Here is a 14,989-nt window from a genome sequence, read left to right as displayed (position 1 = left end):
AAATATAGTTTTGCCCCTAAAATTACTAGGAGAGGGGCAAAAAATGCCCCCATAATATTGTGTAATAATAATTTAATGAACTTGTCAAACATCGTAGCCTATATGACCCGGTCAGTTGCCGTTAAATGTTTTGATTTTTGCCTTGACTGATTGTTGCGTGAAGAACCAAACGTTCTAACAAAATATATTTGGAACGCTTCCTAATCAGACCTGTGACTGCGAGAGTGAGGAGAAATGAGGATCAGCACAGTCTCTGTCACCATCTCAGGTTCTAAAAGATAAAATTCACACACCCAGCGACTGTCAATAAATTTAAGTTAGATTGGCCTGGGGTGGAGGATGACGACGACGACAACGAGAAAAAGACCTGATTTTTTTTTCAAGGCATGTCGGACTTGTGGACAACGAGTTGCCCAAGTCGTCATCAATCCAGCACAGGCAAATTTTTCTGCTGACTTCATCAAGGGGAGCGAAAACATACAGAAATACACGGCCTTTCATTACCAGGCGCCAAGCAACACGCCATTGCCTACGGTGAATGATAACTGGTAATAATACTTTTAGAAATTATTTAGTTTGGTTAAGCTAGTTTAATGTTAGTTAGCTAACGTTAGCTATCTCTGATAGTGCGTAAGCTACAAGGGCTTGCTTACAAGCTAGCTTACTAGTCTGAAAGGGATGGTTCGGGATTTTTTACATGAATCTGTATGGCCTCCCCGATCACCAGTGTCATGCAATCACGCTGACTTACCCCCGGCAGCGTCCTGTGAGCAGAGTTCTCGTCCAGTTTTGGTCAAGCAGAAAGTAGTCCGGCAGGTTTGCTAGACCCAGCAAAATAAAACGTTTCTCTTCCCAAAACATTATGTTTTCAAAAGAGTGATATATTTGCATCCCAAAAAGATTGTAGTGGAAAAAGTCACACCTCGTTATCACTTGGCCCTATTTTCAGTACGCGCGATACCGCAAACTCACAGCTAGGGCCTACCTGTTTGATTCGCGAAAGTTGATTCGCCAAAGTTGCCTGAGAGAAACGTCAATCACAGGAAAACGATGAAAACTAGGCCCTAGCTGTGAGTTTGCGGTATCTTCTAGACCAAAACTGGACGAGAACTCTGCTAACAGGACGCTGCCGGGGGTAAGTCAGCGTGATTGCATGACACTGGTGATCGGGGAGGCCATACAGATTCATGTCAAAAATCCCGAACTATCCCTTTAACTGTATTTCCTGTAGGCCTTCTATGGTAGGTACAACATGATTAAAGGTAACACAAAAATCCATAAATATAATGTGTTATTATTATAAAAAATGAAAGAAAAAAACGATTGTTAATAGTTGTATTATGAAATGTAGTAATAACAACTCATAACCACAAAGAAATAAAAATAAACGTGAATATGATTGTCTAATTTACGTTGTCTGTTTGGTTTTTGTTCAAAAAATCTAAGAAAACACTTTGAATTTGTAGACTAATGCCTAATAGTCTTAGTATTGCCATTTGATGACAATTGTTCATATACTTTAAAGTAACACTATGCAACAATTTGACACTTTTTGAGGTATGGTTTTATAGGCAACTAGTTTTGGTACCATCCTCTAATTAATTTTGATTGCATATGGTCATGTGAAGGACAGATCAAGACCTGTGTCTTTCCCACTAGCCATCCAAGATATGCCCTACGTAGTTCTGTGTAACGGGCTGGAACACCCTGCAAAAATGGAAGAAAAGCTTTCACATGCATGACATGCCTGGTATACTGCAAAAAGACACCAGTTAGTGTGTTGGCAAGCATCTATCAGTGTCAGCTGGGCTGTTGGTGGTGGTTACAAGGTTTTTGCATGCCTTTTAGGTAGTTAGCGTACTACTTTTGGAACAGAATTCCGTATTGCTGCTTTAAGCCTAAATAAGTGTGTTTATTATTTTGAACAAAGATTCAAAAATTGCCCCCTAAAAAATATGTAAATTTCCCACCCTGGTCAGTGGCACAGAGTACACGGACACACATCGTACAAGCCAGCTCTGTGGTAGCCAAATACATTCACACACACACACACACACACACACACACACACACACACACACACACACACACACACACACACACACACACACACACACACACACACACACACACACACGCACGCACACACACACGCACACACACACACGCGCACACACGCACACTCACGCACACACACAAACACACACACCTGATATCACACACACAAACACCTGACATTGCACACACACACACCTGACATCACACAGTCACCCAGTATAAGCTAGCAGAGAGTGTGCAAGTGTAGGCACAAAAAGACACATCTGTGGGCTGTATACATGTGACATTGTACACACCCAGGCACTCAGAAACTGAGGGATTGTGAATTTCCCTATTTCCCTGCCCGAGTCTCAAACACACAGACACACACACACACACACACACAAAATCCCTCTGCCCTAGTCAGACTTAAACTGCTCTGGAGACACTGGTATGGACCTGTGCCAGGTAGAGTAATCGCCCTGCAAATCAATAGCCATCAATGGGCCTTCTCCCAGTCCAGCCCCATGGCCATCGGACCTACAGCCAGGCAGCAGGAGTATGCCTCAGCACTGCCAGCCTCAGAGCAAACCAGCACAGAATGATATGCCTCCATTTTGACTTGTTATCAATTACTTTATAAGTTTGGAGTGGATTTTTATAGGCAGACACGATTATAGACATCGTAACTTTTCTTTATAGTGGATGGTTGACAGCCTGAAAGGCCTGTACTTGTTGTCGTTTTAACCAAAAATGAATCAAATCCTCCTGTTAAAAGGAAGCTTTAATCCTGAAGTTTTTCTGCAATTTATCCAATTTAATATACTAAATGGCAACCATCTCTTATCACACAGACAAGAAAGACATGAAGTGATCCCTAAATCTCAGGCTAAAGAAATGGTCAGGGCCCAAACATATAGGCTATGCTAAAGCTATCAGCTCTAAACCAGGGTTTCCGAACCCATGGGCCGCAGCCCATTGGTGGGCGGGGGAGCACTATCCATTGGACCACGAAAATGTTTCAGATTTTTTTTTTTTCCACAAATTTTCCACGAAGATCTGATTTTTAATTGAGAACAACATTAATTAGGGATGTAAAAGTTAACGTGTAAATCTAGAAGATTATTGTGGCCGAGATTAAGTTAACAGTAATGTGCAGTTAACGCAACTTCATTACTTCTGGTGTGAGTTGACCAGTGACACGAAACCGCCGCGTGCCTGCAGTCAGTTTAACAGGAGAGAGCGAGACGGTAGTGAAAGATGAAGAGGAGTGATTGTTGGGCGGGAAGTTTCTGTTTAAGAAGCAAAAATGACGGAACAATCGACAAATCTAAAGTTGCATGTAGCATTTGTATTTAAAGTTATCACCTTAATGCAAAGCACCCGACAGAAAGCAGCCCCAGGTTAGATGGTCGCCAACCCACAATCCACGACATTTCCACCTGTGGCAGGTGCTGGTGCTTTTTGTGACACATAAAAATCGCGCATTAATTAGAATTAATGGATTATAGATTCAATTAGCCTAATGGAATATAGATTCGCTAAAATAAGCGGGGTGTCTGTTGGGCCCGACCTGTAACAAATACGAAAAATTGGACCTCGGAGTCGAAAAGGTTGGGAACCCCTGCTCTAAGCTATATGGTGCATCTTACTTCTAGTACTAGTTTAAGTATTCAGGATAATATAGTGTCATAAATTATCTTCTTTCGCTAAGACTAAAACGCTACACTAGATGGTAACTATACCACTGCCTCCATCATTTGAAACTAAAGGTTGCAGAATTAAACAAGAGATTCCAGCTGGCTGCTTCCAAATGACTCTCACGTATGGTGGCTATTAGCATAGCAGGGTGACTTACAAGTGGCTCTCCAGTAAGAAGATAATATTGCAACGGCCGCAGCAGCAGCAGGAGCTCGTCTGTAACATAATGAACGTCCGACTACTCTAATAATGCAGCATGTATTCTCCAACCTAAAAAGAAACCCACAGAACTCTAACTTTATCAGTGTCTCCAAGTCAGTCACCATTGCAAAAAGACTGCGTGGAAGAGGAGTGGAGAGATGGTATGAGAGATGGAGCTGGTGACTAGGGTAGATGGGTAGAGGGAGATGGGGTTCTTTTTTTAGAGTGGCACGAGGAAAACATGGGGGATGGCCCCAGGCAGCCTTCAGCAGATTGGGGCACAGCCGCCAAAGCTGGCAGACACACAGAGAGAGAACAAGGAGCAGCAAAAGAAAGAGAGAGTGTGTGTGTGTGTGTGTGGCTGTGTGCTGTGTTTGTGTGTGTGTGCGTGTGTGTGTGTGTGAGCATGTTCGAATAAGCTGGGTGGCTTCAGTGGCTCTAGGCCTGAAGGGGACAGGAGACCCAGCAGCCCAATGGCAGCCGCAGACCACAGAGACCTCCTGCCAGTATGGGCCGCCAGACAGCCTGTCATCTGGATGTGTGTGTTTGTGGTTGTGTGTGTGTGGTTGTGTGTGTGTGTGCGTGTGTGCGTGCGTGCGTCTGTTCCTGGGCAGATAGGAACAGAGTACCTTGCATGTATAGCTTTCTTGTGTACATATATGTGTTTGAGAGTGTGTGTATATCCATGACTGTGTTCCTAGGCAGATAAAAATAAGGTAGCCTACATGTGTTTGCATCTGTGTTTGTCCAACTGGGTAGGAAGATAGCTCCTGAGTGTGGGGCAATTCAATGTTTCACATTCAGATGCCTTGGGCTGACATCGATGTTGTGTAGTCATTCATAGCCAACACACACACACACACACACACACACACACACACACACACACACACACACACACACACATAGAAACAAGCAGGCAGGGAAGGGATGATAACGCCTTTGCATGTTTAGCTATCAGGCAGGCTGATGAAAGATGAATGAGAGAGTCCCATGGTATAAATCTCCAACTTGTCCTCAGCTGACATGGTGACTGACCTGCTACTGTTTGGCTGTGTTTGGCTGTGTGTGTGTGTGTGTGTGTGTGTGTGTGTGTATATGTGTGTGCGTCTGTATATGTTTGTATATCACCAACTTGTCCTCAGCTGACATGGTGACTGACCTGCTACTGTTTGGCTGTGTGTGTGTGTGTGTGTGTGTGTGTGTGCGTGCGTGCGTGCGTGCGTGCGTGCGTGTGTCTGTATATGTTTGTGTGTGTGTGTGATTCGATCACGCTATATGACTGTGTGCACAGCAGTAGCAGTGAGACCTGTTTAAACATGCTGGGCATCAAGAGTTCTGTGGTCAACTGTCAAGAGGACATTTGCTACACACCTCTCTTATCACACACACTGACAACACTGATACACAACCAAGCGTCCTGCCCCCCCCCCCCCCCCCCCCCCCACACATACACCCCCCCCCCCCCACACACACACACACGCACATTTATGAGCACACACAGACACATGCATGCACACACACACAAAAAACACATCACACACACACAGATAGATAGATAGATAAATAAATGCACCACATACAAACCTCCACAATCACACAGCCACTCACACGCCAAGCTGCTCTACCCGTTCAGATTAAACCCACTGTTATGCTAAGGAAGCTCAAGCACCCCAGCAGACAGAGACACAGACAGTGAGTCAGAGTCAGAGTCGAGGCTGGAGTTTCAGCCCAGTGCTCCCCTGCCTGAGCGGACCCAGTCCCCCGTGAGAACCATGCATAATGGAACAGGGGGGATCTCTTTCAAGCAATTATGCACAAGCAGAACTACTGAACAGCAGACGGGGATGGGGAGGGGAGGTGGTGGGGGGTGAGAGAGCAGGAGAGGTAGAATGTTCAAATGTGTCTGAGAGAGAGGAAGAGGAGGAGATAGATGGAGTGTGTGTGTGAAAAGGATAGAGGATTTGTGTGTGTACGTGAGAGATATGGAAAGAGAGAGTGTGTGTGTGTGTGTGTGTGTGCGTGTGCGTGTGCCTGTGCATGTGCGTGTGCCTGTGCCTGTGCCTGTGCCTGTGCCTGTGCCTGTGCCTGTGCCTGTGCCTGTGCCTGTGCTTGTGCCTGTGCCTGTGCGTGTGCGTGCAAGAGAAAGTATCAGAAATACATTTTTGATGTCCTGACAGGGACAGGGAAAGATAAGAAGGAAAGGCGACGGGGAAAGTGAGAGACATAACGGAGAGGAGGGTCAAGAAAAAGAAAGGCAATCATAGATGGACAGATCACTCAAGACGAATAAGAGGACGGAAGGAGAGAGAGACAGACAGAAAGAGGTAGAGTAGATAGAGGGAGTGATAGAGACAGAAAGATAGAGAGAGTAAAGAGAATGGACAGACATGGGCACATAAAACTCTCTCAGATCATGCTCCTCCTTTGGCAAAGGCTTTGCCTTATGACCTCTGGCAAGGAAATATGGGAGAATTATACAACACAGGCCCTTTCAATCAAACTATGTAGTGGCCTAGTGCCAATGAGTAATTCTGCAAAGGTCTAGCTGAATTCATTAACTTGTATGAAGGAGCAGTGAATTATTTGCTTGAATTGAAGAACCAACTACTAATAAATTACAATTCTATACTGTATAACACTGTTCTACGTGCCTTTTTCCCAAATTAACCGAACTTACTTTACAACAACAATATGCAAGTTCATATAGCAAATAGTGGAGAAGAATTCAGACACATATTTCATCCACGATATGTAAATGAGATGGCCATTAAACACTCCACACAGATCAATACTGCATTAACCAAATATTAGGATGGCTTCCATCCGATATTCCCTTGATGAAATTACATATTGACTCTCTGATGCAGAAACACTTCAGCATCGTAAACTGCGTCACATTTACAAAGCCTTCTGCGGTAACACAGGCAACATGCATCGATAATGGATCAGCATTTCTACATTAAGGTGAGGAGAAAAGAGACAAGCTCCCTAGCCTTGGGGAGATAGCCGTTCTTTGAATAGAGGAGGAATTAACATTGGGCAAGGTGACCACAGTTCATTATGGTGTCCCACATTAGCGCTTTAGAATCCAATAAATCACATCCGAATAAGCACACAGTAGACATTCCCCCCACTCCAACACAATATTTTATCTCTCTGATGACTCATTTAGAAAAGTTTCCAAGTTGGAGGGGAGGGCATCAACACATTAATTCCAGAACACTGCAGAATATTTTACTCCATTAAGACCCAGGTCAAACGCAAATGCTCTCCTACCCTTGACTTCACTAACTCATAGAAACATATGGTTCACTCACCATGGAGTCAAGTGAAATGTCGCCCATATAAATTCATTGGATTCCTTTTAACGGGAGGATTTTCAGGTGGCGGCTAGCTTCAGGGACAAAGACATAAGAGAAAAGTCTCAAATTGAATTTTTGATCTGCGCTTATAGCTGGGTGATTTCTGAAAAATAGAGGGCACCAAGGCCAGTTTCTTAAAAACTGAAGATTTATTTTTTTCGTTTCTATGACCCTGCATGCGTTTTCAGAGACTCCATTCAATGCCTCCACAGTGGTCTGAAAAGGGTGGCCCTTTCAGACAACTGCAGAAACACACCTACAGAGACCTTAACCGTCTGTGGCAGGTATAAACTCAACCAAGGCCCTGCAACTGCAGTGGAAACTTTCCCATACCTGAGGAGACACAACACACTTACAGTAATAGGTGATTGGTGGTCTTATTGCCACCATCAGGCCCTTCAACACCTACCCTTAGTCCACAGGATGCTAGTATCACACATTAGGCAGAGGCTTTTACGGTCCTAATCAATCTACCTCCCCCGCCCAAGGGGGTTATTCCTGTTAACGCTGTTATAGCTCTGCTTATGCCACAGGTAAGTACAGGAGGCACAGAAGACATTAAAGGAGCAATATGTAGCCTGGAAACTAGAGATGCACCGATCAATCGGCCGCCGATTAAAAAAGCCGGTTTTATATCCAACCGGCCACAATCGGTGACCTGCCGGTCACTGTCGTAATTTCCGGTTTTCGGCCGATCAAACTGACCCGCATGCGCGGTGCGTAGCAGCTCAAGGCGCCCAGAGCAAAACCATAGACATGTATAGGTAGACGCCGCCTCCACTGCTTCTCGGCGAAACGCGTCGCCGCCATTTTGGGAAAGGAGCTCTCTGCCGTCAGAGGTCTGTCAGACGTGTCAAACAAGCTCAAGTTGCCAGGAGCTGCGGTTAATCTGGATAAAAATCATGATAACCTTTTACATTTCGCAACCAATTCCATGGAGTATTCAAGGGTTTATGCTCTACGTGAAGTGTGTGAAAAAGATTTGCCTCTACGTTACTTTGAATCTCGCTAGTTTAATCGCCAGTCATACATGTGCGTTGGTCTATGATAAACGCTCACTTTTCTTGCAAAGCTCGTGCATTTTGAAAATACTGAGAAGATCTATAAACTATCGAAATAGTGCTTCTTTAGTTACTACGTATTGACCATCATTAAGAGAAAGAGCATACATCAAATAGTGAGAAACTGGCAGTCAGTGTGTTTTTCATAGTTTAATAGTTCCTTTTCAAGTATGTGCATTAAGAAACCTTGAACAGTGCAATTGGCAATACACAGTTATTTCACAATTATATATTGTGTCAATTGCACTGCATAGATCTGAAAATGTTAAGAGCATGATTGTATATTATGTCAAATTGTACAAATGTATATCAGGCATGGCAAACTACCTAACAGAGTAAAAAAAAGCCCTTGGGGTTGGAAGTGATAAACCCTTGAATACTCCATGAAATTGATTGCGAAATGTAAAAGGTTATCGTGATTTTTATCCAGATATACCGCAGCTCCTGGCAATTTGCGCTTGTTTGACACGTCTGACAGACCTCTGACGGCAGAGCGCTCCTTTCCCAAAATGGCGGCGACGCGTTTCGCCGAGGCAACGGGCTGAAGCAGTGGAGGCGGCGTCTATCTATACATGTCTATGAGCAAAACAGCTAAAAACTAGCAAGACTCCGGAAGAAAACATGTCGCTGATTTGGACTTATTTCACTGTGTTCCAGGACGACCCAAAACACGCTGTTTGTAATGCTTGCAAGTCAAAAATAAGACATGTGTAGCGTCCAGGGCTGGACTGGGACAAAAAAATCGGCCCGGGCATTTTGAACCAGACCGGCCCACTTAATTCGATAACACACCCTTTGGTCTCTCGAATGTCTACACACCAACCAGGCTTTTAGCTAGCAGGGCGTCTGCCCTATCGTCTACAAAAAAATAAGAAGAAATGGGACGCCCTACTTTTAGGCAGGACGGCCTAAAGACGCCCTATTTTTCTCCCGTTTTACCTGTTAACTTTCGCTGAATGTGATCAAAATTCACCGTTTCAGTCGCTTCAGCGAAGTCTAGAATCATATGCCCTGCCAATTAGAAAATAGCATTGCTGTATACATCATGATTCCAACGAAACATTGATTCATGGGCTCGCAGAAGCTACAGAAGACAGCTGTCTCACCGCACGTCACTGAACCTACTACTTTATGAGTTCAACAAGAGTTTGTGTGTTAAGGTGGTGGTCTTAATTAATCTAAATTCAATACAATACAATACAATATACATCATACACTTTAAAGCTTTGTTCAGAATACGGAGGTTTAAGATCGGTCGATATTTTCCGTCCTTTTTTGGAACCAGGAAATAGCGACTGAAGAACCCCCTGTTCTCGTCTACGAGAGGTACAGACTGTATTGCTCCCTTTCCTAGAAGGGAGTCTATTTCCTCCTGTAGGAAACGCGCTTGATGAGGTGGCACTAACGTTTGTACCACGCCCCTGAACTTCGGGGGGCAAACTGGAGCGTATAACGGGCTATCATAATTCGCTATCTGGACAAATTGGCATATTTTCATAGGGTTTGGGAATACTGGGCTTTCGGAACATTGACATGGCACCGCGCACCAATAGGCTAAGGGGCTTGCCCACCACTCAAACACACAACATAGAGTGTAGGCTAACGGCTGGCTGTTTCAGAGTAGAGTAGGCTGAGGGCTAGCAACAGCTACAGACTTGTCTTGTATTTACAATGCAAACGAACTTGGCCATAGAACATAGGTCCTAAGTCAAACATATTTTAGAGACGTTTGAATTCATGATCAGTAAGCTTACCGTAGGTCGTTGTATCGTATCTCCCTGGCTGTCGCCACCAGTAGGCCTATCACTTTCATCCACGGTACCTGATGATGGCCCTGCCGTGGCAAACATTTCCGATATTTTGGCACATTTGGCAGTGTAGGCTTGAAAAGCAAGCCTCTTCTTATCTCGCAGTTTCTCCGCACCCTCTTTTCGCTTTCTCTCCATTTTGGACTGGAGGATTCTAACGAAACGTGCGTTTCTGTGCACCGCCCAAGCCAAAGGTAGAAGGTGTTTGGTGATATGATTGGACGAGCCCCTTGTCACTAAAGAAGACAGCCAATGGGCCGCAGACTAGCATGCGCTTGTCAAGCATGTCAAGGCCATGGGCCACACTGAGTTTGTTTCCCGTCCTAATGCATTATGTAGGCAGGTCCAAACCGAAAGGGGTTGGTGTTGGGTCAGCCCAGGGGATGTGATTGGGCCAGCCCAGTGTCAATAGGGCCGCTCATGAACTACTTTCGGGACTCTCGGCCCATATTGCACCTCGGCCCACCGGGAAAACGCCCGGTATGCCAGATTGCCAGTCCAGCCCTGGTAGCGTCCGTGTTAGGGCTCTCTCAAAACTTCGAGCAGTGCCTACTCAACTACGATTGCCATCAACCACAGACTATACCACTATAGCCAGACAGAAATATTCAGAGGGGAAAACAAATTAGGAACTTGTCATACATTTACTGCAGCTGTCCTGACATTTGTATTTCGTTAACCTCCCCGAAGTCCCTGTCTGAGCTCCAGTGTGGAGATATTTACATCTATCTAATAGGAAATCCGTCCACAGACACATCTCAAAAACTGAAAGCCTACAAAAGCACAGATAGTTATTTAATTTTCAGAAGTGGTTGGGTTCACAATGATGTCGTTCGGAAGGTGAAAACTAAAAACCATCTTCATAATCAGCGCAAAGATCGTGCCATTTAATAACTAGGTACCAGCTAGCGAGGTACCTGCTGTAAGCTAGCAGCCGTTAGCCTACCCAACGATGTTCTTTATTTTTTGACACAATTCCCTGGTTTAAGTAGGCTACGAAAAGCTTGTCTGGCGAATGACAACTTAAATGATCTTCCCATATATTTTCTACTGACATTGTAGTATTACTAGTTGAATGACAAAATACACTAGCCTAGCCTACTTGCTTGCTTAGGTACTTAGGTAGATCAGCAGCTGGGTAATCCACTTTGAATCGTTTTGATGCTTTGTTTCTTGTCTTTATTACTTGATTTATTCCCATTTTAGGTAGTTATTCTGATAAATTAGGCGACCAGAACAGGGTGACTGCTTTTATTTCCAGCTCCAAAAGTAAGGCTACTTTACTGTGTGTCCGAGAAAAGTTGACGCAGAAGGCGTCTACAATCAGCTGGCAGCCACGGCGAAATAAACATTTTTTTGATCAGCTGGCAGGAGCGGTAGCGGGTTTTAAATGCGATAAAAACTAATCCTGGGCTTGTCTCCTCGCCGATTTAAACAGCCCACCGAGCAACAACTGTCTGGCATTTTACTAACTTATATTAAAAGAGCTTGAAAGGTGGGTGGTTCCTGTATTAACTCCCGTGTTAAACAGCTGTGGAACGTCTTTCTTGCCCGCCAGCTGGTCATTCTGACGTCAGCTGAAAACTATCAATAGTGCACTCTATCTTTTGTTTGTATTTATTTTAGTTTTATCCTAGTTATTGACCTGTAAACTGGACTGAATGTCAGTGTTCAAAATAAATCTGCTCAGGAGGCACTGTTGAAGCTCTCACTCTATTTCTTATTTGTGATGTTTTATTCTTGAAAAGAGGAGTTATGATAGCATATAGCCTACCACTAGTTGTGGTTTTAATTGCAGTTATATAAGCACAATGTTGTCTGGGAGAAGGGTACTCAAGCCAAACAAATATGGTGTCTATTATATGATTATAATTATTTCTTAGAAAATCGGTATCGGAAAAAAAGGTTTTGGCAGGTCAGACCTCCTTAAAAACCGGAAATCGGTATCGGCCAAGAATTTTGCAATCGGTGCATCTCTACTGGAAACCAAGTGTTTTAAATTGCCACTGCATTCCAAATTCAAAATAATGGAGCGTTGTCTCTCCCCTCCCCCTCCTCCCCAGATTCAAACCTCATGCGGGTTGCCAGGTTGAGGACACTGAACCTACACGAACAAGCGCAAGACAAGCTCAATGTTCAAATTTGACAAAAGCAAGAGACGACAAGTCCTACACTATAAGGGCTCAGATACACATACGCGTTTTTGTAAAAACGGGACGCGAGCAAATGCATTGATTCCTATGGTACGGCGCGTTTAAAGCGTGCGCCCCTTCTCCACCACGCATTGCGTCTTTGAAGCGTTTTTTAGGTGCGCTCAAAAGTTGAACTATTCTCAACTTTCCAGCGCAAGGCAGGGAAGTGCACCGCTTCTGTTTTGGCCGCCGCACTTTGCCAAGGCGTTACTGAAGCGTTTCTGCCTGAAAAAAGACGCGTATGTGTATCTGAGCCCTAAGTACATCAGCTAATGTATACATTTGCAGTGTTTTAATTGTTTTCATATTATACACCAGCATATATGATTTTTTTGTATACTCTGTCAGCTAGATGCATGGCTGGCTATGCACTTTGTGGTTGGTTCTTTCCAGGCCCCCATGATAATTACATATTGATCAATTTAACAGAAAACGAATTACATTAATTTCAGAGTAGTAGCCTACTGTCCTTCCCTGTTGCAGCATGATGCAGATCTTTATTAAGCTAGTGAGGGCTGGTCAGTTGCCACTGATACAAGAGGCAAAGGGCAGAGAGGATGAACTAGAGAGAGGAGCAGAGAGACATGGAGGAGGAGGAGGAGGATGAGGAGGAGGAGGAGGAGAAAATGCAGATCTTAGTGGTACAAGAAGCATAGGATCTAGAGGAAGAGCAACCGAGAGAAGACAGAGTGCTGGTCCTGCACACATTAATAGGACTGAAATCCATGAGGTCAGTCATTGAAATCCATGAGCCATCCTCAATGCTCACACATACAAGACAACACTTGCAAGCATATTGTTACATTTGCGAGGCATTTCGACATATCTCAAGGCATTTTTTGTTTACCTCATTGTTGTTGTTCAGTGATGCTGAGTATTGACACTCCATTGACTAGTAGCCTAAAACTGCTACACAGACATAGTGAAGTCTCGCACTGCTCAGCAGTTCTATGATATTAAGAGTGAAAATCCATGGGATTTTGTCACGACATGAGAAATGCTGAAAATCCCTGAGCCTCACGGATAAAATGAGACTTGAGAGGTTTAGTCCTGATCCAAGACACAGGGTACAAAGAGGAAGAGCCAGAGGAAGAAGGACAGAGAGAGGAGAGAGTGTCAATCGCTGGCGAAATTTGACCACATCCATTAATTGAACTCCTCTATCTATTCGAAAAGATAGATGAACAGCTAGAAGCTAGGGATGGGCATGTGACTCTACTCTACTCAACGTTCCTCTATTTGGACGTTAGTATTCATTCAAAAAGTAGTGTGATCGCGTTTGTAAATTTGAGTCCATTTAGGGTCAAAGTTGCAGGTTTTGTCGTAGGCTATATTATCGTCACACTGCTTGTTGCCGAGGCAGGACACAGTCACTGCCTTGATAACCCAGCTGCACAAATACCATAAATTAGTCAAGGTTAGCTAACCTTAGCTGAAGCTCAAACTTACCTGTTCATGAGAAAATAAGCCAATTCTCCGTCTGTCTTATCATCCTAATGGGCTCTTAGCAGTCTCCCCTTCAAATGCATCTCCAATATTTATCCGCATTTAACCACGTCTCTGGTCGTGCAGCTTTTAAGAAGGATGCTGATGCATTTTTGGTTGGGTAGAATCAAACATTATCTCTGTAGGTCCAGTTAGTTTGCTTACTTCCATGGCGGTTGCACGCTGTATTCGATCTGGCAACCCAGGGGGTCACAAAAGGTACTGGAGAAATAGGCAGTGGCCGGAATCACATAGGCCGAAAAACTAAAAGATTTTCCATACTGAACAAAACTTTTATAAGGAGAATATACTGGCGGTTTCCATAATCTCTGATGACATATCATGGTCATTTTATGATTTAGTACAATAGTTTTTTACATATTGGTCCTTTAAGTGACCAATATCTATATCAAAGCCAGCCAGTTTGGGAATTAAACTTGAAATTTAGCATATCACCACATAACAGATTTGGTTCCAAACACCAAAACTATCAGTTCCTGTTCTTTTTCTTCATCTGCCATGCCCTCGAGACCTTTCATATAGTTTCTTTGGAAAAGGGGAACCCCATTCAAAATAAAATATATTGCTGTATATTACAGATCACACAATGAATCAGCTATACGGGAATACACAGCCGGATAAAAAAAAACTTGTAATAGCTCATATTTATAATGCACAAATCATAAAATGAAATAAATAATTGCTCGGAATAGAATTCAAAACAAATGTATGTGCTTTTGGGTGGTACGTACCATCTGTGTCTTGAGACCAAGTACAGGCGGTGAGCAATAGAGTCCCTATGCCTATACCCAGCCATTTGAAGAGCCAAGGCCTCTGGCGCATTTTCCTCAGATGTTACTGCTGTGTGCCAACCTGGAGAGAGAGGGAGAAGCAGAGATAGATGCAGACAAGATGAGTGGGCACTCTTATCAGCCTTTTCTTTCTTTTTTTCTTTCAACCATGTTTTTTTTCTCTAGACTTGATTGGTTGGTTTAGCAGGAAATGGTGCATGTCTGTATGCACTCTAAACATGGTTAGTGGTCATTTGTGGGAATCAATTAACGTTAAGCGAAGGGGAAGGGAAGTGAATGGGACATTTTTGAACTATTGTTCAACATGCAAATTTACGCTAAATCTGA

General features: G+C 43.8%; 1 protein-coding gene across 1 annotated transcript in view; it reads right to left on the bottom strand.

The window, feature by feature from the left end:
* The window catches only part of pcdh15b (protocadherin-related 15b), a gene marked incomplete at both ends in the record, with an annotated part of 193,723 nt that extends 179,030 nt beyond the window's left edge, over positions 1 to 14,693 (bottom strand). Inside the window, one exon of the mRNA XM_080835675.1 lies at positions 14,603 to 14,693. Within this exon, the coding sequence (XP_080691801.1) occupies positions 14,603 to 14,693 (91 nt within the window). The remainder of the gene's footprint in view (positions 1 to 14,602) is intronic.
* Positions 14,694 to 14,989: the final 296 nt, after the last annotated feature.

This window comes from Sprattus sprattus, assembly GCF_963457725.1.
Source record: "Sprattus sprattus genome assembly, chromosome: 3".
NCBI lineage: Eukaryota > Metazoa > Chordata > Actinopteri > Clupeiformes > Clupeidae > Sprattus > Sprattus sprattus.
Note: the sequence above shows the minus strand (reverse complement) of the source record. Positions and strands in the feature narration are given on the sequence as shown.